This window comes from Coregonus clupeaformis, chromosome 20 (assembly GCF_020615455.1).
Source record: "Coregonus clupeaformis isolate EN_2021a chromosome 20, ASM2061545v1, whole genome shotgun sequence".
NCBI lineage: Eukaryota > Metazoa > Chordata > Actinopteri > Salmoniformes > Salmonidae > Coregonus > Coregonus clupeaformis.
In genome coordinates this window covers 49,551,059-49,576,597 of record NC_059211.1, presented here as the reverse complement: position 1 = coordinate 49,576,597, position 25,539 = coordinate 49,551,059, and the positions used below count along the sequence as shown (strand labels likewise).

General features: G+C 42.2%; 1 protein-coding gene across 4 annotated transcripts; it reads left to right on the top strand.

Moving 5' to 3' along the window:
* Positions 1-1,392: 1,392 nt before the first annotated feature.
* Positions 1,393-24,393, top strand: LOC121533595 (ran-binding protein 3). Of its 4 annotated transcripts, none has more exons than XM_041839679.2 (17): positions 1,415-1,459; positions 2,842-2,923; positions 14,447-14,502; positions 14,664-14,700; positions 14,818-14,904; positions 14,997-15,071; positions 15,258-15,323; positions 15,818-15,913; positions 16,092-16,201; positions 20,923-21,008; positions 21,148-21,223; positions 21,362-21,458; positions 21,631-21,755; positions 21,959-22,079; positions 22,312-22,454; positions 23,526-23,712; positions 24,235-24,393. In XM_041839679.2, exons 2-17 carry the CDS (start codon positions 2,908-2,910, stop codon positions 24,279-24,281), a joined length of 1,425 nt encoding a protein of 474 aa, XP_041695613.1. In that variant the 5' UTR covers positions 1,415-1,459; positions 2,842-2,907; the 3' UTR covers positions 24,282-24,393. The 4 variants fall into 4 exon arrangements, with proteins under 4 accessions (XP_041695612.1, XP_041695613.1, XP_041695614.1 ...); XM_041839680.2 differs by having other exon boundaries at positions 1,442-1,459; positions 2,845-2,923; XM_041839678.2 differs by lacking the exon at positions 2,842-2,923 and having other exon boundaries at positions 1,393-1,459.
* The last annotated feature ends 1,146 nt before the right edge of the window (positions 24,394-25,539 follow it).

The following is a 25,539-nucleotide window of genomic DNA, read 5'->3' as shown; positions in this document are numbered from 1 at the left end:
GAGATGACTTGAAATGAAATAATAGTCATCAAATAAAACAAATATTTAATGAAAGTAAAGTAATGTGAATAAATTATGGTTAATAAGGGATAAGCAGTAGTGGGCAGTCACTACCATCATGGGACTTTTAGTCATTGTTTTATTCGGTGTTATAGAATTCAACCCACATAATGCATAGTGCATTTAATGTATTTTTAAAATGTATGGAAATCTAAAACCTTGATTATTTTTTCAGAATCAAACCCGAAACCGACCTCATAAAACACTAATTGCTCAGCACTAATATATGTGTAGGCTACACGTACAACGTTTTATATGCATTATTATAATCATCCACTTTGTGACAAATGCGTTATTTGAATCTAGCATCGCGGACCAGAAATGAACAGTGTTTTTCTTAACAAAAATACTTGACAAGAGGTGGGCTTGAAATCACGGTTAATGAGCACTGTCATTCTAGCGTCAACAGTGTGTGCCACCAGGACTGAATAATGACGGTACATGACAGCTATTTGACAAGTCCATAAGGCTCTTTAACTTTTTGTAACGATGTATGATAAACTGTATAAATATTGTATAGACCTCCTTCATCTTTTTTTTCTGTAAAAGCACATGGATGTGTGTGAAACGGATGTGCAAAAACTTGGGATTTTGTCATATATGTGAAAACGTGCCTTTTGAAATGTTTCTGTTAGCGTAGTCAAGGATGCATCATGCAATATTGGCACTATACTTGAGACAGACCAAGCGGAATTTGCAGGTTTAAAAATATCCTTCTGGTGGCCATTTTGATCTATTTTAAGAAATGCCATAGGTTGTTAACGTTGATAGGCTGATGCAGAATTTGTTACGGGAAATAATCACTGCCACCTGCTCAGGTTAGCTTACATAGGGCTAAATGTGTCAAGTTATGTAATGGGAACAGCTAACATGTAGCGTTTGATCACGTGCAACTACATCAATGGTTTCATTTGGCCGATGCACATTGAGACATTTTGCAAAAAGTGCTTTTTACTAAATGATCGTGTAGGATAATAGGGATTTCATTGTGTTCCATAAATTGTGAATAAATTAATAATTATGGTTTGATAGCACTAATGGAGGAACTCTGCCTAGTTAAAAAAAACTGAATAGCATAGGCCTTGAACTTGTAAATCTGTCAAAGCAATAGTTCAGTTTTTGCTATACAATACAACTGTTTGTTTTTATTTCCATTTTTTTCTATATTTGAAAGATAATTGCTATTTTGAAATAGACAGAAAACATGATGCTTTATTGTCAAATTAATAAAATGTTTTCAACTTAAGTCAAGTGTGATGTTTCATTATGCTTACATTGTGTGAACATGACTCCCTCTAGTGGTGGTAACATTTTGTTAGCCCAGCCATAACACGCATGTCTACCGCGGAGTATTGTGGGTGTCAGTGAGGAAGTAAAATGGCGGACCTGGCAAACGAAGGTAAGGAACCGCTCGCTGGGAAAGATAAACAAATCTAATGAATCACAACAGTGAGTGAATGTAGTTCAGACTGCGACTGGACTGTCAGCAGATGTGCAGGGAATGCTCCGTTTTGTCTGCAGCTCGATCTGGAGGCAGCGGTTTGACTAAACAGCATACGTTAGAGCCCCCGGCCTTTGCTATATTTTACGGGGGGGAGTAGGGGTCTGCGGGCCGGACAGTGTGGCACAACCCGGGGGGGGGCAGTTGTCAGACGTGAAAATATCACATCTGTAGTGAGTGAACTATTATTACCTGCCGATTTATCTGAATTTTTGTAAATATGTGTGTATCTATTTTATAAATCAAGCACATGAACGCACGAACAATATATATCTAGTTCTCTGTCTGGGTCACATGGGAAACACCGGTGGAAATGTTCTCTTCTCGAATAGCCTTTTTAAAACTCCCACTATCACCATGTAGCTATCTAGGACTTCTATGGTCAAAACGCCTAATTAAGGTAGGTTATCGTTAAGACACGGTCAACATATCCCAACTTGACAGGTTTTTTTGCATGGCGGTGCTGTTTACAGACAACTGGTTCTTGTCCTTGCTGATTGCTCGATGTTACAGGTGTCTATCCCATTGAGGTACAGACGACAATGTTGCGAGTTCAATGCATAACGTTAGCAATACTGTACCAGAAACCTAGATAGCCTAGTTACATAACAGGATTTGCAAAGTACTTAGCTAGATGGATTTGAATGACTGACTTTTATACAGTTTAAAATCAATCCTATTTTATATACCTAGAATGATGCCAATACAGAAATTGAGCTGTACATAGAGCTAACTACCGAACGTTCAAACCTTCAACTGTCTCTCTACTCTGGACTTCTTTTTCTGATTTCACCATCAAAAATAACAATGGCTTGCTGTAACACCTTTTCTTCAGTGCATGCAGATTCATTCAAATGTGTGAGATTTAATGAAGATGTGAAGTTGTGCAGCTATCCCAAAAGAAAGAGGCTTAAACGTTATGTGAATAGAAGACTAATGAGATTAATGCCTGTAGACACTCTTTGCTCCAGAATGTCACGGTAGAGGTCTCTGGAGTTAGTCTACTTGACAGCTGCTCCATTGAAAGACACTAGAACACCCATTCCATTTCAATGTAAAACCCCTCTCGCTTCTCTTATCTTCTGTGTCCTGGATTCCTTTCTCATTTCGTCAGCTGTTACTTACAATGCATGAGGTCATTGGAGACATGCCTGCCTATCACACATCATTCATTTCCGTCAGTTTCCAATTTCAATCGAATGAGAAGATTAATCAGTTGTTTTGGTCATGACAACTTGTTCCCCTTACTGAAACACTTCTGATTTTCCTTCTGTTCTTAGCAGGAAGAATATGAGATGTTCAGCTTGTGATGGTTACAGCCAGAGGTAGGGATCAGAATTGACAGCATGGACGAGGACAAGGGTGAGTGGATATGGAGGTGGGTGAGGGACCCAGAAACAACCAGTTTGCACTCAATCAACTTTTAATGAGACAATGTTTTGGTACAAGGTGGATCTTTGTCCGTTTTCCCCCTTCCAAATCCCCTTTGCCTCGTTGAAGGTAGTTTGGTTGCAATATTGTGGACTTTTATCTTGTCCAGTACCTGAGTTCTAGTGATGTAAGCAATCGTCACCTCACTCATTTTTAGGCAAGGTACTCTCATGATAAAGAATTAAGGCTATAGGCTACATGAAGTAGATTGAGTTGCATTGTAGCCTTTACTGTAACTTAACAACAGACATTCCTCTGTCAATGTCAACAGACTGAAAGAACTAGCCTAGTCAGAAAGGCTACATTTCAAAGACGTATAGACTAGACTAGAGTATGCAGGCTATATCGAGTGTAACTCAGCATTGTTACAAATTTAGATTAAATCAAGGAAGTGCAGTCTGTTTGATCCACTTCCTTCATTTGATAGTCTAAATGCCGTAGAGCTTCTTTTGTGACAAGGCAAATCCATGTATTTTCCTTTTGTTTTTTATAAAAAGGGGGAATGTTTCATTGCCGTATCACAGAGAATAGCAGTGGTGTGGTTGGAGGCATCAGTAAAACCCTATTTATGCAGAAGTCAAAAACCTTGCAGTGTGCATCCACCATCTCTGGCAAGCATTTATGCATGTCTTTCACACCTCGAGGGCACATGAGCAATGCCAAGCCATCACAAAGCCTTGTGCCTCAGCTGGGGACAACTGACCACATAAACCTTCAAGCTACTAGGCCTACATATTGAAAAGCTATCTTTTATATCTGCTTTTACTGTTCAGTGTCAGTAGCTAGCACATTTTCATGCCCAGCCTTCTAAAACAGACCATGTCTTTGCTGCCCTTTCTGTTCTGCATTTTCCCCCTATCATGGCCATATCACCTTCACCATAGCACCTTCAGTTTTGTTTCTATATTTTTATTGCCTGATTTATTGGGTCAAGCCCAGTGTAGTTGCATCATGTTGACCCGAAGCACCCGTAGGCGCACACATTGGCAGTCAAATTATATAAAGTCATACACACACATCCTCGCAATCAGATCCCATCCAAATGGCTTACCCTAAAAATAGGCAAGGGCAGATTTTAGCAGCAGTGAGTCGTTCTAGGGTTGATATCATCCTTCAAATCCATCTGCTGAGGCTGGCAGTCCTCCATTTATCCTACCCCATCACAACTGGCACGTCTCCCTCCTCAGCTGTGGCAGATAGCAGGCTATTCCAGCTGGACTGGGGTTAGTGGCCACACTGGCCAGAGCCTAGAGCCTCCTATTCAGGGAAGTCTCATGACTAGAGAGTTCGAGTTATAGCCTGGGGAGAAGATTTACTTGGTCCTGGCTGGGGTACTATCAAAGCTGTGTGGGTACTGACAGTGACAGGGGAGTCCACTTACACTGACTGGGATGCCTGAGCCCTGAGGTTTATTGTGTTCTGGGGGAGGTGAAGCAAGTGCACATTTGAACAAAACTTGTTACATTTTCGCCTTGGCCTAACCTGCGGGTCTTTGTCAGCTCGGTATAATTAAATGTAGGCTTGGGCGGTATCCATATTGTCATACCTTCATACCGAGCTTGTGCCATACTGGGATATTCGGTAATACCGGCACTGAACACATGGGGCACTGTTTTCAAACCCCACTCATACTCTGTAATCCGAAGGTTAGTAATGCTAACAAGTACATGGAAAATCCCATAGAAAATGCTAAATAGCACATTGCAAACATTTTGTTCAGTTTCTGACCTAAACTATACAAGTATTAGCAAACCAAATGCACAACTGCAGAGCATTCAGCATATTTTAGACAGTTAACTCAATAGTTATAAGATATCCAGCTGGCAAACATTTAGTTGTGAATTCCATACTGTATTTACACTACATTTATTTTTATTTTACCTTTATTTAACTAGGCAAGTCAGTTAAGAACAAATTCTTATTTACAATGACGGCCTACACCGGCCAAACCCGGAAGACGCTGAGCCAATTGTGCGCCGCCCTATGGGACTCCCAATCACAGCCGGTTGTGATACAGCCTGGAATCGAACCAGGGGGTCTGAAGTGACGCCTCAAGCACTGAGATGCAGTGCCTTAGACCGCTGCGCCACTCGGTAGTCCAAATACATGATCAAAAGTATGTGGACACCTGCTCGTCGAACATCTCATTCCAAAATCATGGGCATTAATATGGAGTTGGTCCCCCCTTTGCTTCTATAACAGCCTCCACTCTTCTGGGAAGGCTTTCCACTAGATGTTGGAACATTGCTGCGGGGACTTGCTTCCATTCAGCCACAAGCATTAGTGAGGTCGGGCACTGATGTTTGGTGATTAGGCCTGGCTCGCAGTCAGCGTTCTAATTCATCCCAAAGGTGTTCAATGGGGTTGAGGTCAGGGCTCTGTGCAGGCCAGTCAAGTTCTTCCACACTGATCTCGACAAACCATTTCTGTATGGACCTCGCTTTGTGCATGGGGGCATTGTCATGCTGAAACAGGAAAAGGCCTTTCCCAAACTGTTGCCGCAAAGTTGGAAGCACAGAATCATCTAGAATGTTTTTGTATGCTGTAGCGTTAAGATTTCCCTTCACTGGAACTAGCCCGAACCATGAAAAACAGCCCCATTCCATTATTCCTCCTCCACCAAACTTTACAGTTGGCACTATGCATTGGGGCAGGTAGCGTTCAGATGGTGAAGCGTGATTCATCTCTCCAGAGAACGCGTTTCCACTGCTTCCAGAGGCAGTTTGGAACTCAGTAGGGAGTATTGCAACCGAGGACAGACAATGTTTATGCGGTACGCGCTTCAGCACTCGCCGGTCACGTTCTGTGTGCTTGTGTGGCCTACCACTTCTAATCAAATTTTATTGGTCACATACACGTGTTTAGCAGATGTTATTGCGGGTGTAGCAAAATGCTTGTGCTTCTAGCTCCGACAGTGCAGTAATATCTAGGGATGCACCGATATGACATTTTTGGCCGATACCGATATCCGATATTTAAAGTTTTAGCGGCCTCTTAAGCATTCCAGTACAGTTAAATAGTTGAAACAAAGTGTCATATGTTCAGTTATGAACAGATTGTTTAATAACTTGTCAATTATAAAAATGACAAATCCATGAATGTATTTTATTGCACAACAGATATTCATGACACTAATATTTTAGCTGCCCCACATTACAAAGATGGTTAAGTTGTTGGTGGCTCTTCTTACTATCCAATCTTGACTGTATGGAGAAACTTAAAAATGCTTTGAAATAAATATTGGTTTAAACTAAAATGCTGTTAATCATTTTAGCTTTAACTGCTTGAAAAAATTACTGTCTCTAGGCTGTCATAAACTGCTACAGTGGGGGGAAAAAAGTATTTAGTCAGCCACCAATTGTGCAAGTTCTCCCACTTAAAAAGATGAGAGGCCTGTACTTTTCATCATAGGTACACGTCAGCTATGACAGACAAAATGAGAAAAAAAATCCAGAAAATCACATTGTAGGATTTTTTATGAATTTATTTGCAAATTATGGTGGAAAATAAGTATTTGGTCAATAACAAAAGTTTCTCAATACTTTGTTATATACCCTTTGTTGGCAATGACACAGGTCAAACGTTTTCTGTAAGTCTTCACAAGGTTTTCACACACTGTTGCTGGTATTTTGGCCCATTCCTCCATGCATATCTCCTCTAGAGCAGTGATGTTTTGGGGCTGTCGCTGGGCAACACGGACTTTCAACTCCCTCCAAATATTTTCTATGAGGTTGAGATCTGGAGACTGGCTAGGCCACTCCAGGACCTTGAAATGCTTCTTACGAAGCCACTCCTACGTTGCCCGGGCGGTGTGTTTGGGATCATTGTCATGCTGAAAGACCCAGCCACGTTTCATCTTCAATGCCCTTGCTGATGGAAGGAGGTTTTCACTCAAAATCTCACGATACATGGCCCCATTCATTCTTTCCTTTACACGGATCAGTTGTCCTGGTCCCTTTGCAGAAAAACAGCCCCAAAGCATGATGTTTCCACCCCCATGCTTCACAGTAGGTATGGTGTTCTTTGAATGCAACTCAGCATTCTTTGTCCTCCAAACACGACGAGTTGAGTTTTTACCAAAAAGTTATATTTTGGTTTCATCTGACCATATGACATTCTCCCAATCCTCTTCTGGATCATCCAAATGCACTCTAGCAAACTTCAGACGGGCCTGGACATGTACTGGCTTAAGCAGGGGGACACGTCTGGCACTGCAGGATTTGAGTCCCTGGCGGCGTAGTGTGTTACTGATGGTAGGCTTTGTTACTTTGGTCCCAGCTCTCTGCAGGTCATTCACTAGGTCCCCCCGTGTGGTTCTGGGATTTTTGCTCACCGTTCTTGTGATCATTTTGACCCCACGGGGTGAGATCTTGCGTGGAGCCCCAGATCGAGGGAGATTATCAGTGGTCTTGTATGTCTTCCATTTCCTAATAATTGCTCCCACAGTTGATTTCTTCAAACCAAGCTGCTTACCTATTGCAGATTCAGTCTTCCCAGCCTGGTGCAGGTCTACAATTTTGTTTCTGGTGTCCTTTGACAGCTCTTTGGTCTTGGCCATAGTGGAGTTTGGAGTGTGACTGTTTGAGGTTGTGGACAGGTGTCTTTTATACTGATAACAAGTTCAAACAGGTGCCATTAATACAGGTAACGAGTGGAGGACAGAGGAGCCTCTTAAAGAAGAAGTTACAGGTCTGTGAGAGCCAGAAATCTTGCTTGTTTGTAGGTGACCAAATACTTATTTTCCACCATAATTTGCAAATAAATTCATAAAAAATCCTACAATGTGATTTTCTGGATTTCTTTTCTCAATTTGTCTGTCATAGTTGACGTGTACCTATGATGAAAATTACAGGCCTCTCTCATCTTTTTAAGTGGGAGAACGTGCACAATTGGTGGCTGACTAAATACTTTTTCCCCCCACTGTATATATCTCATCTTTCATTTAGAAAAAAAAAAAAAGCTTAGTTTTAAATTTAAAATCTTGACCTAGACCAGCCATGAATAAACAACAGAAAAGCCTTTGGCCTTATTTTCTTCCAGTGATTTAAGATGGCTGGGTTACAATATGACTGCCCATTTACAATTTTAACATTTGGGGGAGGTTTTTCATCACTAAGAGGACCTGCTCAGCTTTGTCAGGAGAGTCTGTTTGTTTTTTCGTCTACAATGTGTGAAGCTGCACTGAAAAGGCGCTCACTGTCCACACTAGTACAGGGAGCACCAAGATACTTGCGGGCAGCTTCAGCTAGGATGAGGAAACGGTGCTTGTTACTTCTCCAGTATCCAAGTGCATCTTCATTCCTGGGAATAATAGGATCTGTCAGGTGTGCTAGTATCTAAAAATAATGGGAAGGGGGAGGGGTTAGTACATTTAATACAACATTGCATTATTCTTGCATTCCAAAGGATCATTAGGCATAGATCAACATTGGCAAATGTTGGCTGATGTAGTAACAGAAAATGAAAATACAACGCGTCGCTCTCTCACAGAGAAACACACACTGACCAAAATGTTATTTTGTTGGCATTTACATATGTCCCCATTTCCAGTAAAACATCATCAAAACCTACTTCTTTCACTTACTTGCTGTGCTGTTTTGTTGTTCCTTTGTTCAGTCGTTCCATTCTCAACCAGGATTTCATCATACATGTCAAGCAATGAAGTTTCAGCTCTGTCTGTCCGTGGCCTCTTCTGTCATGGGTCCTCTTCCTCGGTGTGCACTGTCACTGTGTCCGTTTCCATCTTGTCCAGCTGTGTCTGTTAACATTTCACGTAAACCCTGTTTCTTGTCTGCATCGAAGTAGCAGTCCTTGTACCTAGCATCGACCATGGTGGTGACACAGTAAAGAGGCTCAGAGAGAATGCCACCGAATCGCTTGTTCACAGCCTCTAGTAGAGTACTTTTGCGAGTTTTAACCCCACGGTCTGTGTCGGCAGTTTTGTTGAGCAGGCGTTTCAATGCCATGACAGAGGGTATCACGTCTGCTGCGGACGCAGTTGATGAGCTTATTTCTCGAGTCAGTTGTTCGAATGGAGCTAGGAGTCTGTTCATGTTTTCAATGAGAGTCCACTGGTTTGTACTGATTGTTGCTGGTAACTCATAGTCGGCTGCGTACACGCCAAGCACTTGTTTTTGTTCCAGCAGGCTCTCCATCTTGTAAAAAGTACTGTTCCATCTGGTGGAAAAGTCTTGCTTAAGCCTTTTCATTTTCACTCCAAGCTGCTCCTGTATTGCTTGTAGGCGGCTGTATGCAGGCTGTTAGTGTTTAAAATGACCCACTGTCTTCCTACCTGTTGCAACTGTGTCAGATATGCTGCGTTGGGCCAAAACACCTTCGTTCACAGCCAGTTGCAGCGTTTGTGCCATGCATGGCAAACTGGCGACTCCGCATTCTTCCATAGCCTTTGTCATGTTACATGCATTATCACGTAGCACAGCGTGTACTTTGTTCTTGGGGATTTTCCAAGTTTCAAACATGTTCTCTAATGCCATTGAAATGGCAGCAGAGGTATGAGAACCAGCACATTCTTGAGCATGCAATACGGCTTTGCTCAGTACGAAATCCTCGTCGACCCACTGTGCTGTCAGACTCGGCATGCTCATGGGGCTGACATCGCTGGTCCAAATGTCAGTCGTGAAACTAATAGCAGTGACGCCCATAGCAAGTAGCTCATGGATGTGCGTTTCAACAATACTGTGTAACTCCGGTAGGGCAACATCTGAAAAATAGCGCCTACTTCGTAGTGTGTACCGGCGCTTGAGGTGCTTGACCAGTCGGCGAAAGCCAACATCATCCACGACAGAGAACGGTTGATTGTCAAGGGCAATGAATTCCATTATCTTGGCGTTAATGGATTTCGCCTTTGAGTTGTCTCACAGAAATGTTCTTACTCTTTCAAATGACTGCTCGACTTGAACTTGTTTAGTTGTTGGAAGTGTGCGCTTAGTTTTTTTCTACTTTTGTTCTAAGTAGTCGCTGAACGTCTGGGGGTGATGCCCTTTCAAATGAGTAATTAGGTTTGTGATTTTGAAAGATTTCACTTTCTCCACTCCTTGGGAAATAATAGCAGCACAAACGTTGCATATGGCCTTTTTGTGATCTTCCTTTGAAACTTCAAAATAGATCCACACAGCAGACATTGTGGGCTAGGTTAGGAATGCTGTGTTGCATGTGTAGCGCTGTATTTTTCATAGCGTCATTACGTCATCTACCCACATTATACAAGGTATGCACGTCAGCTTTGATATCGGTTTTGCACGTCGACGTTAAACTATACATAGAGCCGATGCCGATGTTGCCATTTTTAGCTAATATCGGCCGATTCCGATATGCTTACCGATATATCTAACAATTTCACAACATATAATACACACCTAAGTAAGGAATGTATTAAGAATATATGCATATATGGACGAGTGATGTCAGAGCGGCATGGACTAAGATACAGTAGAATAGTATAGAATACAGTATATACATATGAGATGAGTAATGCAAGATATGTAAACATTATTAAAGTGGCTAGTGTTCCATTTCTTAAAGTGGCCAGTAATTTCTAGTCTATGTCTATAGACAGCAGCCTCTAATGTGCTAGTGATGGCTGTTTAACAGTCTGATGGCCTTGAGATAGAAGCTGTTTTTCAGTCTCTCTGTCCCAGCTTTGATGCACCTGTACTGACCTCGCCTTCTGATGCCTTGTGGGGCCCCAGTGTTGAGGATCAGTGAAGTGCAGGTGTTGTTTCCTACCTTCACCACATAGGGGTGACCCGTCAGGAAGTCCAGGACCCAATTGAACAGGGCGGGGTTCAGACCCAAGGCCTCGAGCTAAATGATGAGCTTGGAGGGTACTATGGTGTTGAATGCTGAGCTATAGTCAATGAACAGCATTCTTACATAGGTATTCCTCTTAGGGCAGTGGGATAGGGCAGTGTGCAGATTGATGGCGATTGTATCGTCTGTGGATCTATTGGGGCAGTAAGCAAATTGAAGTGGGTCTAGGGTGGCAGGTAAGGTAGAGGTGATATGATCCTTGACTAGTCTCTCAAAGCACTTCATGATGACAGAGGTGAGTGCTACGGGGCGATAGTTGTTTAGTTCAGTTAACTTTGCTTTCTTGGGTACAGAAACAATGGTGGCCATCTTGAAGCATTTGGGGACAGCAGACTGGGATAGGGAGAGATTGAATATGTCCGGCTGAGCTGTTGTTGCTCCTATGTTTCCACTTGGCAATGACAGTGCTTACAGTTGACCGGTGCAGCTCTAGCAGGGCAAAAATTTGACGAATTGACTTGTTGGAAAGGTGGCATCCTATGACGATGCCACGTTGAAAGTCACTGAGCTCTTCAGTAAGGCCATTCTACTGCCAATGTTTGTCTATGGAGATTGCATGGCTGTGTGCTCGATTTTATACACCTGTCAGCAACGAGTGTTGCCGAATCTGCTAATTTGATGGGGTGTCCACAGACTTTGTATATATATTGTAGATCACCTGGCGCATGCTGCACAACAGTGAGTGACTCACAACGCTCCGGTCTTTCATTAATGTTTGCTTGTAAACAAACACCATATGAGACGTGACTGGGGACTACCGTAAGCTTTTTAATAATGTGACAGATGAAATGAAGAACGGAATGTTCTTTATCTCCTAATGTATTGCACACATGGACTGCAGATATTTAAAAAGTAGCTACAAATATTCAAATTTATTTTAAAAAACTTCTAATAGTTTAAACGGTATTGACGGTATTGAAAAACCATACCGGGCGGGAAGGGGTTCTACTAAGCTATGTGGAATACCAAGAACATTTAGCTATTTGATTTGGAATTTTAAGACCCCTTGAAGTATCAAAAGAAAATACAAAAAAAATTATTATTTGGCCTTACTGCTATTAGCCCATACAAACGCATTGAATAACAGATTCACTAAATGGAACAACAAAAAAATCTAAAGGAAGTTTGTGTCCTATATTTGAGAGAGATAAGAAAGATCAGGAAACATTATTATATTTTAAATTTTTTTAAACATTTATTTAACCCGTTATTTTTGGCACTAAACTGTCTCCATATAAACAGTGCATTCGGAAAGTATTCAGACCCCTTCACTTTTTCCACATTTTGTTACGTTACAGCCTTATTCTAAAATTGAATAAATAAAAATGTTTCCTCATCAATCTACACACAATACCCCATAATGACAAAGCGAAAACAGGTTTTTAGACATTTTTGCAAATTAATTAAAAATGTAACACAGAAATACCTAATTTACATAAGTATTCAGACCCTTTGCTATGATACTCGAAATTGATCTCAGGTGCATCAATTTTCCATTGATCATCCTTGAGATGTTTCTACAACTTGATTGGAGTCCACCTGTGGTAAATTCAATTGATTGGACATGATTTGGAAAGGCACACACCTGTCTATATAAGGTCCCACAGTTGACAGTGCATGTCAGAGCACAAACCAAGCCATGAGGTCGAAGGAATTGTCCGTAGAGCTCCGAGACAGGATTGTGTCGAGGCACAGATCTGGGAAAGGGTACCAAAACATTTCTGCAGCATTGAAGGTCCCCAAGAACACAGTGGCCTCCATCATTCTTAAATGGAAGAAGTTTGGAACCACCAAGACTTCTCCTAGAGCTGGCTGCCAGGCCAAACTGAGCAATTGGGGGAGAAGGGCCTTGGTCAGGGAGGTGACCAAGAACCCGATGGTCACTCTGACAGAGCTCCAGAGTTCCTCTGTGGAGATGAGAGAACCTTCCAGAAGGACAACCATCTCTGCAGCACTCCACCAATCAGGCCTTTATGGTAGAGTGGCCAGATGGAAGCCACTCCTCAGTAAAAGACACATGACAGCCCGCTTGGAGTTTGCCAAAAGGCACCTAAAGGACTCTCAGACCATGAGAAACAATATTCTCTGGTCTGATGAAACCAAGATTGAACTCTTTGGCCTGAATGACAAGCGTCACATCTGGAGAAAACTTGGCACCATCTTTACGGTAAAGCATGGTGGTGGCAGCATCATGCTGTGGGGTTGTTTTTCAGTGGCAGGGACTGGGAGACTAGACAGGATCGACGCAAAGATGAATGGAGCAAAGTACAGAGAGATCGTTGATGAAAACCTGCTCCAGAATGCTCATGTCCTCAGACTGGTGCGAAGGTTCACCTTCCAACAGGACAACAACCCTAAGCACACAGCCAAGACAACACAGGAGTGGCTTCGGGACAAGTCTCTGAATGTCCGTGAGTGGCCCAGCCAGAGCACAGACTTGAACCTAAACGAAAATCTCTGGAGAGACCTGAAAATAGCTGTGCTCCCCATCCAACCTGACAGCTTGAGAGGATCTGCAGAGAAGAATGGGAGAAACTCCCCAAAAACAGGTGTGCCAAGCTTGTAGCATCATACCCAAGAAGACTCAAGGCTGTAATCGCTGCCAAAGGTGCTTCAACAAAGTACTGAGTAAAGGGTCTGAATACTAATGTAAATGTGATATTTCAGTTTTTTATTTGTAATACATTTGCAAAAATGTATAACCTGACTGTAAAAGTCGCTTTGGATAAAAGCGTCTGCTAAATGGCATATTTTTATTAAAACCTGTTTTTGCTTTGTCATTATGGGGTATTGTGTGTAGATTGATGAGGAGACAAAAAACGATTTAATCCATTTTAGAACAAGGCTGTAACGGAACAAAATGTGTAAAAAGTGAAGGGGTCTGAATACTTTCCGAATGCACTGTACTTCTATTCATTTTTTTCAACTGGTACCGGGGGACCTTCATTCGAGTCTTGTGAGGCCTATGGGCGTCATAGAGCAAAACAACTGACATGTACGTGCTCGTGAGAGTCTCACCTATCCACAGAGGGGAATTATTGTGTAGCCCAAACTGTTCGGACGCTATAGACAGAAGTTGGCAGATTGGCTGTACCAACTTCAGACGAGTCCCAAGATGCTTGTGGGGGTAGAGCAAAACTGAGAACACCATCATGTTCATGAGAGTCTCATCTTTCCATAGAGGGGTCATAATAGTATGTAGGCCAAATCTTTCGGACGCTACAGACGATTTTGTGAGAAGACCGATTTTCGGTGGATTAAGACGCATCCAAAGCAAACTATTTCTAGCTTAAACTGCCAGATTTTTGTGGGGAGTTTTTAATTATGTTAATTAGGTTTCCACAGGGGTGCGGACATCGACTCTAGGAGATTAAAGGGAAAATCCACTCAAATGATGCTTTTTGCATCATCTTGATGATGTGGCCGGTGACACTTTGCTTCTTGAAATTCCAATATCTTGAAAAATTGACTGCTGACATGCAAAACATTTTGGGACTTTTACAACAGTGGACTAATGAACAAAATACCAAAATATATTTTTTGAGTGGATTTTCCCTTTAAGCTTTTGCCCAAAGATTTGTGAAATTATATCTCCAACAGTGACACATATGATTTATCTTGCAGAGAAGCCTGCCATAGCCCCACCAGTGTTTGTGTTCCAGGAAGATAAAGCACAGAAGGTGAGACACTCATTTCACACCTCTGCTGAAAGAATTGAAACAGTGAATCAGACTATGAATCAGACTTGGCTTCACACTGACTGGATAATTCACTCAGTTTCCTGTGTCTGACTATCTGTTTCCTCCTCTATTTCTCTCGTTTTCTGTCATACCCTTAACAGAGATCAGCAGAAGGGTCCAGTGCTGAGGATGGAGAAGGTAAGGATGAGGAGGATAACCAAGCAGGTTATAGTGCTTTGGAAAATGTGACACGTCTATCTCATATTACTGTATTTTAGTTACTTTGCTAATCTTTGCTGATTCTGTCTCCTCCAGACTCTGATAAAGATGGCAGTAGTTACTGTCCCCCGGCCAAGAGAGAAAGAACATCGTCACTAACACAGTTCCCACCCGCACATTCAGGTAATTTGTACGTTTTGTTGAATTAAAATATTATTTTGTTAGTGTGTGGAGAAAGGGTCTGTACTCATGTTATTTCTTATTGTCTCATGCAGTTTCTAAGAACAATGTGTTCATGCCATCCAGTTTCTGTCAGTCCCCGACAGGAAATAATTCAGATTCAGAACCTGGTGAGTTCATGAATAGTTGTCTTAAGATCTCCTTTTTAATCTACCTGATATTTGCATGATAAGGAGAACTACCCTTGAAGAATCATGACAAGAATGTTTAGCTTTTTCTCAATCAAAGTTCTGGCCTAACTTAAATCTCATATTCCCTCTCTCTTTCTCCATCTTTCTCTGTTCTGTTGTCAACAGAGGAGAAGACGGTTGGGTTTCGCCTGAAGCCTCCCACTCTGATCCATGGACAGGCGCCTAGTGCAGGTGGGTGCTCTCTCCTGCCAATTTCAGAGAGGCTTTATTGTCCATTGAGGGAAAATCTTAAATGTGGTTTTGGGGTTCCAGCACACAGGCTCAGTCACAAAAACAATGTACAACCTCTCGAGTGGCGCAGTGGTCTAAGGCACTGCATCGCAGTGCTAGCTGTGCCACTAGAGATCCTGGCTCGAATCCAGGCTCTGTCGTTGCCGGCCGCGACCGGGAGACCCATTGGGCGGCGCACAATTGGCCCAGCGTCGTCCAGGGTAGGGGAGGGAATGGCCGGCAGGGATGTAGCTCAGTTGGGTTGTGGGTTCGAATCACACGGGCGGCCAGTATGAAAAATTACAAAATAATGTATGCGCTCTGGATAAGAGCGTCTGCTAAATGACTAAAATGTCAATGTAAAACATCACAATAAGTTGAGAAAAAGATGGCCCTTGTTTGTCTGGCGTTGGTCTGTCCAGAGCCTTATATTTAGTAAGTATAATGTGTTGCAGGCGTCCCGAGCCAGAAGCCCAAGGAGCAGCAGCGTAGTGTACTACGACCAGCAGTACTGCAGGCCCCTCCGGCCACCAAATCACTAACCCAGACCGGTAAGTACACTTAGGAAAACTTAACCTCAAAGTCTTCAGATCCTTTTAGACAAACAGCTATACTACTTCATTATGTTCTGCAATGGCCATTCTGTTCCAGCTTTATTTTATCTCAATGTGCTTGGACAAAACATCTGTTTCTTGAATTTCCCTGAGTCTCCTCTTGTGGTCCTCATAGGTTTGAACAGTGGTACAAATGGAGTGAACAGGTCGTCAGAGGGTCTGCCAGTCACCCAGAACAACACAGAGAACTGTGATGGCTCCACAGACAATATGGCTAAGTCACAGGTAAGCTGAGAGGTCAAAGGGCGCCACGCTAGCTACATGTTCACCGATTGGAAGGGCTCTACAGTGGCATATAATAACCTATATAGTTATCAAGCTCCTAACGACAACACAGAACACAACAGGACACAAGGAAGGTTTTATGCTTGGACATTCAGTATGGAATTTCCATGAATGTGTCTCGCTGCTCTCATCTTTCAAGGAGAAGAAAAGGGATGAGAGCAGGAGGAGTGAGAGCAGGAGGAGTGAGAGCAGGAGGAGTGAGAGCAGGAGGAGTGAGAGCAGGAGGAGTGAGAGCAGGAGGAGTGAGAGCAGGAGGAGTGAGAGCAGGAGGGATGAGAGCAGGAGGGGTGAGAGCAGGAAAGGAGAGAACCCGATCCTCCTGTGGAATCCACATTTGTATTTGGTCAGAATGTCAAAGACAGAGCCATGGTGATTTGAATAGTTAACTAAAGTACATGTCATATAGAATACGTTTCAAAGATGCTCTGGGCTTTGCCTCATACCTAACAACACCCCATTGAGGTGTGTGGGTAAATCAAATTATAAACTGAGTGGTTCAAGCTAGGGCTGTGGCGGTCACAAAATTTTGTCAGCCGGTGATTGTCAAGCAAATAACTGTCGGTCTCACGGTAATTGACCGTTAATTAACATAAACACATTTAGCATTTCCTGGCTTCCACACACACCCTACAAGCCATTTTAAAAAGTCTAATAAATCCATGTAATATAGCCTACACCTTCACAATAAATCCATTATTTATTTTAGAACGGTCTAAAGAAGCATGATATGAAGAAAATGTAGTCTATTTCAGAAGAAAATAATAGCATACTTAGCATGTCCTTATGTTAAGTCCTGATGTGGCTATGCCAAATGGCTGTGGGCTACACTAGTTCATTTAGCAGAAAGATTTGCTTATAATTCCGTGGCATTATTTTATAGTATGAAGAATACAATTGAACAGTGCGCACATGCGGCTATTCTGTGTTGAGTGGGTAACAAATAAATAGGTACTCCTATATGCTTAATTTAGAGTTATTCATGGAACTTTAGTTGTTCTACAAACGTTGGGCTATATGTTTTGATTTTTAATACATTGTAAGGCTGCATGAGAAGACTAATGATGATTTGAAAAAAGTTGCTTGAAAGGCATGGGCTCTGCTTTGTTTTTTGCGCAGCCTGTACACACTCCAATTGTCTCTCATTCACAATTTGACAAGCACTTGATCATTTTACGGCGGCATCCCCTTTGTGGCCCGGAATGCTGCGTTGTGCCCTTCTCCCTGAGTGTGCTGCGCAATCCGATGCGTCTCTCACTCACATGGCTCTAAGTCACGTGATCGGGTCTTTCTCACAGGCTACAAGTTAAGACAGACACATCGGGGACGCAACTGCGCGCATCCTTATCCAATTCCGAGGTGCAGATTGAAGATATTGGAAGAACTGTCCACATTTACTTTTCATTAGCCAACAAGATGAGTAGACCTAACGAACAGCAAAAGCATTAGCCTATGTCAATCTACTATCCCGCATAGTACAAAAGTCGACCTATTCTGTGCGAGAAATTAATATTCCAAACATAGTCTGGGACAGTTGTGGGATGCGATAGATCCCAAATTAATACAACCACTAGCATCAAAAAACATTTTTAATGCAATGTGGCAGACGCAACAAATCATAACGTTTAGCTTAAAATGTTGATAAAATATTAGGCTTTTTCTTCACATTATAAGCGCAGCAATGCGCACATGGTAGTAGGCTATAAGCGCGAATGTTCCATTAGCGGAAAACACCATTATCAAAAGTCACCGCAAATTAAATTACGCATGTAATGCTTTTATTATAAAGGTGCATTTCTACGGTGAAAATTATCTTCCCCAAACTTGTAACTCATGCGCTGCTTATACAGTGGGGAGAACAAGTATTTGATACACTGCTGATTTTGCAGGTTTTCCTACTTACAAAGCATGTAGAGGTCTGTAATTGTTATCATAGGTACACTTAAACTGTGAGAGACGGAATCTAAAACAAAAATCCAGAAAATCACATTGTATGATTTTTAAGTAATTAATTTGCATTTTATTGCATGACATAAGTATTTGATCACCTACCAACCAGTAAGAATTCTGGCTCTCACAGACCTGTTAGTTTTTCTTTAAGAAGCCCTCCTGTTCTCCATTCATTACCTGTATTAACTGCACCTGTATGAACTTGTTACCTGTATAAAAGACACTTGTCCACACACTCAATCAAACAGACTCCAACCTCTCCACAATGGCCAAGACCAGAGAGCTGTGTAAGGACATCAGGGATACAATTGTAGACCTGCACAAGGCTGGGATGGGCTACAGGACAATAGGCAAGCAGCTTGGTGAGAAGGCAACAACTGTTGGCGCAATTATTAGAAAATGGAAGAAGTTCACATTGACGGTCAATCACCCTCGGTCTGGGGCTCCATGCAAGATCTCATCTCGTGGGGCATCAATGATCATGAGGAAGGTGAGGGATCAGCCCAGAACTACACGGCAGGACCTGGTCAATGACCTGAAGAGAGCTGGGACCACAGTCTCAAAGAAAACCATTAGTAACACAATACGCCGTCATGGATTAAAATCCTGCAGCGCACGCAAGGTCCCCCTGCTCAAGCCAGCGCATGTCCAGGCCCATCTGAAGTTTGCCAATGACCATCTGGATGATCCAGGGGAGGAATGGGAGAAGGTAATGTGGTCTGATGAGACAAAAATAGAGCTTTTTGGTCTAAACTCCACTCGCCGTGTTTGGAGGAAGAAGAAGGATGAGTACAACCCCAAGAACACCATCCCAACCGTGAAGCATGGAGGTGGAAACATCATTCTTTGGGGATCCTTTTCTGCAAAGGGGACAGGACGACTGCACCGTATTGAGGGGAGGATGGATGGGGCCATGTATCGCGAGATCTTGGCCAACAACCTCCTTCCCTCAGTAAGAGCATTGAAGATGGGTCGTGGCTGGGTCTTCCAGCATGACAACGACCAGAAACACACAACCAGGCCAACTAAGGAGTGGCTCCGTAAGAAGCATCTCAAGGTCCTGGAGTGGCCTAGCCAGTCTCCAGACCTGAACCCAATAGAAAGTCTTTGGAGGGAGCTGAAAGTTCGTATTGCCCAGCGACAGCCCCGAAACCTGAAGGATCTGGAGAAGGTCTGTATGGAGGAGTGGGCCAAAATCCCTGCTGCAGTGTGTGCAAACCTGGTCAAGACCTACAGGAAACGTATGATCTCTGTAATTGCAAACAAAGGTTTCTGTACCAAATATTAAGTTCTGCTTTTCTGATGTATCAAATACTTATGTCTTGCAATAAAATGCAAATTAATTACTTAAAAATCATACAATGTGAATTTCTGGATTTTTGTTTTAGATTCCGTCTCACAGTTGAAGTGTACCTATGATAAAAATTACAGACCTCTACATGCTTTGTAAGTAGGAAAACCTGCAAAATCGGCAGTGTATCAAATACTTGTTCTCCCCACTGTATATGCCAGTTAGGCTCTACACCCCTTGTAAAGCAGATTAATGTTCTTAAAATTAAGTTATTTGACCACTTTAGTTGTGATACAAACCTTATTAAAACGTATAGGCCTATGGGCTAGGCTACATGAGGTGTGTGACTATGATTCGAACAAGTCAACACAAAAAAGGCATTGTTTCTTATGCTGGGCATCATTCACAAGTGATAATATATAATTCACAAGTGATAGGCTAATATTGTCACCCATCAGACTATTCTTGATTTAATCTCGTCTTTACATATACAAAATAATATATGTGTGACATTTGTTTTGATTTAGAATGGACCATTATCATGCACCTGTATGGAAACAGGGGCAGTGGGAAAAAATACATGTCATCTATGCACTTAAATAGCGAATGGAGGACACTTTTCCCCTTGGTTTATTTTCATGCCAGCCAGGTAGGCTATACTCCTGTTGTAAATATAAGCAATGTGCTTAATATTAGGAAAGTTGAGAAATAAATATAGTGGGTCTAGCCTATAGAAAGCTGATGGGATCCTCCTCTTTTTATTAGCGGCCATTACTCTGTTTTCTCCCGCAATTGCATAGCCTATAGAAATGTTGCGCAACATGAGCTCATGGGCTCTCATGAAGTGTTTGATTAGATTTCCGATTACATTTGCATTGATGTCAGAGTGATTAGAAGGACAATAGAGTGCTGAGTAAAAGGCAGTTAGCAGGTTTGGTAGGCTACTAATAACCATTGGCAGCATCAGAGCTTGGAGAAGCCTAATTACCGTGACTAAACGTTCATGTGGAATTTGACTGCCTTCATGACTCGTGACCGCCGGTGTGGCGGTAATACGGTCACCGCAACAGCCCTGGTTCAAGCCCTGAATGCTGATTGGCTGACCGTATACCGTGGGTATGACAACATGTATTTTTACTGCTCTAATTACGTTGGTAACCTGTTTATAATAGCAATAAGGCACCTCGGGGGTTTGTGATATATGGCCGATATACCACGGCTAAGGGCTGTATCCAGGCACTCCGCATTGCGTTGTGCGTAAGAACATCCCTTAGCCGTGGTATATTGGCTGTATACCACACCTCCTCGGGCGTTATTGCTGAAATATAGCAGCCTCTTGTGGCCTTGCATGCTCTATTACGTGAGTTTGTATGTTCTTTTGTTATTATTTGTCTGATCATGACCTTTTTCCCCATTGGTCTAGGTTGAGGAAAGCAGTGACAAGAAAGGCTCTCTGTCAGCAGAATCAGGGGAAACCAATTATTTCCTACAGTATAGAAGCACTCCCAGGTTAGTCTCTCATGGATTCTGGCTCTAATGGATATTATCAGTCATCAGTTTTATTAGACTACTATTTTATCATAATTTTATAATCTTATTATTATTATTATTATTATAACATCCTTTCCTCTGTATGTTTCCCACCCAGCTTACAGAAGGCTGAGAACAACACCGACGACGGGGCTAAGTTTGTGTTTGGACAGAACATGTTGGATCGTGTCCTGGTGAGACGTGTTGTTTTGTGAGGCTAATCTACTCATCTGTTATGTCTGTGGTTTTTCTATCATTTGTCCCCCTGCCAACTAAAGATGGGATCCACAAAGTTGTGTTAAAGCATGTTGTATTACATTCTTGTTCTGCAGAGTCCGCCGAAATGTGAGCAGGCAGCAGAGGGCAGCAGAGATCCCCCTGCCGCCCCGCCATGTGAGCCACCCTCACAGGACAGCAGCCCCGACAAAGGTGGGCAGAGAAAAGAACATACTGCATATGAAAAAATATGGAATTTATGTTACTAAGCCCATATAATAATGGCAATCCAAGAAAGGAGACACTGGCTTATTTTCAGATGTCCAAAGTGTCCTTCTTGTTTGCTGTTCATTTTCAAATGGGTTTGTGGTTCTCTTCTTTGCAGATACCAATGTGACAGAGTCTTTGGAGGAGTCGGCAGCAGCCTACACCAAAGCCACAGCCAAGAGGTGTTTGTTAGAGAAGGTAGAGGTCAGAACTGGAGAGGAGTCGGAGAGTAATGTTCTACAGGTATGCAAAAGCTCTGGTTGTTTGTTGTTCAATGCCAGTATATTTACAGTAACGTTCAATTTACTTCACCAGGACATTTAGCAATTGTTGATTTAAAGTTACCCATTGTAGTTTTGTGTTTACATTTCTCCTCAGACAGGGTTGGAAATAGGCTGAAATCGTCCATGGTCATTTATCTGACAATGGCATGTTTTTTGTCTCAGGTCCAATGCAAGTTGTTTGTGTTTGACAAAGCATCCCAGTCTTGGGTGGAGAGAGGCAGAGGACTACTGAGGCTTAATGATATGGCCTCCACAGAGGAGGGATCGTTACAGTCCAGGCTAGGTACAGTCATTACAGTGGCATAACACTGTTGAATCAAATCGTATCAACCATTTAGTGCATTTAAAAATCCAAATACACCTTACTGTCATGCCGCACTACCCTGGATTGCATCGTATGATACTATGGAGTTGTTTTTGAACATCTGTCAAAACGCAACTCCCATTTGAATGTATTATATTGCTTATTATATGCATTGTATATAACCTGAGTTTGTGCTGTTCTGGCCCTGTAGTGATGAGGACCCAGGGCAGTTTGCGTCTGATCCTCAACACCAAGCTGTGGCCCCAAATGCAGACGGACAAGGCCAGCGAGAAGAGCGTCCGGATCACAGCCATGGACACTGAGGACCAGGGGGTCAAGGTCTTCCTCATATCGGTACGAGTAAGACGACATTACTTATTACATAGTAATTACTAGGGATGGGCACGGTTATTGGAATATCTGTGATGAGTGTGATAGAAGGAGTCAAGCGCAGGAGGGTAAATCACCGAATACAGAGTTTATTCCGTCGTACACAAATGCGCTGGATAGCGACACACGAAAACAGGCACAGGGGGAAACTATCTACCCTGGCAATACACAATACGGGATACTCCAACAATATACAGGCACAGGGGAAATATCTACCCCGGCAATACAAAGGGAGAGTAGCTCCATGGAATGATGATATATTGAGCGGCAGTGGCTAGAAGGCCGGTGACGACGAACGCCGAAGCCTGCCCGAACAAGGAGGGGAGGCAGCCTCGGCGGAAGTCGTGACAATATCCTGATATGCGAACCAACGTTAGTTTGTGATTACTTGAGTGAGTGTTCATCTTAGGAGAAAAAAATGGTAGGCCTATTTTAACAATGAAAAAACTTTGTCTAAATAAAATTATCCATGTGACATTTTTATCTAGAAGGATATACCATGACATCTGAAATTCTTCATTTAATAAAACAACAAACTTTTGAATGTTGTTTTTTGAACTGTACTTTGAGCTACTGCTGCGCATTTATCCCTCCAGGCTGCCCTGACATCGGTATGCTATTTTCCCCACTTCAGATAGCAATTACAGGCACTCACCTAATGGAGTTTCCACAATACCTGACACAGATCAATGCAAAACATTCACCAGATAACCTTTTTATAACAGAATAAGTTATATCATGGTGAAAATCTGACTTCTCTATCTCTGTCGCTGCTAGCCAAACTATCGGAGAAAAGCAAATGTACGCTGTTTACCACTGCCATGTGCATTTGCGTCATTCAGATTGGTCGAGATTCAAAAGCATGAATTTTCTTTGAATTTCAACTATCCGGGTATCTGGGAAAAAAATCATATTCTAATAGTTAAATATTTCCCCTAGTAATTACACTATAATTACATGGTAATAGATTAGTATATCTAACACTGCCAGGACCTCCTGTATAGTACTGACGAGTTAGTTATGTGTCTGTTCCAGGCGAGCTCTAAGGACACAGGTCAGCTGTACGCAGCGCTGCATCACCGTATCCTGGCACTGCGGAGCCGCTCAGACCAGGAGCCAGAGCCCCGGGTCCCCATTCCAGACGGCCACATCCCTCACCCCCAGTCTAACGAGGAGGATAGTGATGAGGACGAACCGCTCACACCCACTGCCAACACCACAGGTAAACTATAGAACCCTTTTAGCCTAACTGTTACCCAAACTGATCCAATCACCCCAAATTAATCTGAAGTCCTCTTACTGTGATTGTTCAAAAAAAGTGAGACGATGATATCTGGACAAAGTGATAGTCCAAAAGTGTTATTTGGTGTTCCAAGGAAGTGATCTGGGAGACCCCTATCGATGGTCCATAAAAGTTATCTGGGGGTTCAAAAAGGTCATCTGGACATGCCCCCTAACGATCGAACTAACATATTTGAAAGTCCAAGTAAGTGATCTTGGACACCCCCGCTGATGTTCCAAAGAGGTTATCTGGGGGTCCAAGGAAGTTATCTGGGGATCTTTGAATGGGACTTTTTACCCTTGTACTTTTTCCTTGGATGTTGTCAATTGTCTTGGATTTTGTCTTATTTGATTCAAGCTACAACATCTGGCCCATTCAAAAAGTCCAAGAATGTAATTTAAAACACTGTCATTGGACTGCCCCTAGCCTATCACTCACCAGACCTGTCTCTCCTCTCCCCAGAGGGTCCAGAGGTCCAGGCCAGCGGGAGTGGGAGTGGGTCCTCATAGCGCCTGCCCCCCACAATGTGCCCACACGCTGCAGTCAGGACCCCTACAGGCACCTCCACGGACACCTCAGTCCAGCATTTCCCCAAGGGTCCGAGGTCACAGTGGAGCTCCAGGAAGGATCCTATGCAGGTGTTACTAACTTAACTCTGTGCAGTTCAGTCTCTCTGCATTCACAGTATATCTGGGATGGATGCTCTTTTTTTCTTCTTTTTTTTACCTATAGAACTGAAAAAAATATATTTTTTGGAGTTTGTGAATTGTTGCTCATCATATTGATGAGTGAGACGGTGCAAGAGGGAATGAGAAAGCAGTTTTCTTCTCTCGCCGATGTAAGTACATTCTAAAGAGTTTGCCGTTAAAAGTGGGACCTCTTTATCCACCTTGTAAGAGAACAGACCTCAGGCACTTCAAATCCAGTGGGGCTTGTATTTTGTTCATAGAGGTAAAGATCTAGTTGCCTAGCAAATAATAGTTTATAAAATCTTTTTTTATTTCACTGAGTTGTCTGTCATTGAAGAGTGTATGAACTCTTACTTCAAGTTTTATTTGTATTATTAGTCCATTGTTACCTCCTGTGGCCACTGTTAGTTTTTAGTATGTAGTCAACATTATATTTTATTTTTGACCACAAATCATTTGAAATAGAAGCCCTTGTGCAAACACCTGCTTTGACGTTCGTAGCCATAAATGATTTAATAAAGAATTCCATTTAATAATGGAGTTGACTTGTGTTCATTATTATGATTATTATTATTATTGGTACATACGTTTTTATTGATAGTTGATATATCGACTTTGATTTTGAAGTTTACCCGAAAATGAACCCATTTTGCAGATAAGCTAGTTTTACAACCGGTTTGCTCCATGACCCCAAAGTTTTCCCTAAATATAGTTGTTAGATTTGTTTGTTTCAAAAAGATAAACATTTTTAGATGGATATGAAAAGATATCAACTTCCCAAATATATATTGAATAAACCAATTTTATTTGAGGAGTAAGCATTTTTTTGACTTAGTTTGCTCTAAATAAGTTACACAGACATTGTTTGAAACAACCACGATCATTGCAAACATGTTTTCCCTATAGTTTTTCATACCATCAGAAAGACCAATATATTAACTTCTAGGTTCGAGTTTTGGCATTTGTTTTTTTTTATCGTTATTTACATATATCCTAAATGGGTTTGACCCCAAAACCCTACAAAATGCGCTCTCAGAACAGCTAATGCTGCCATTTTATTCAAAGAGCTATAGGCATT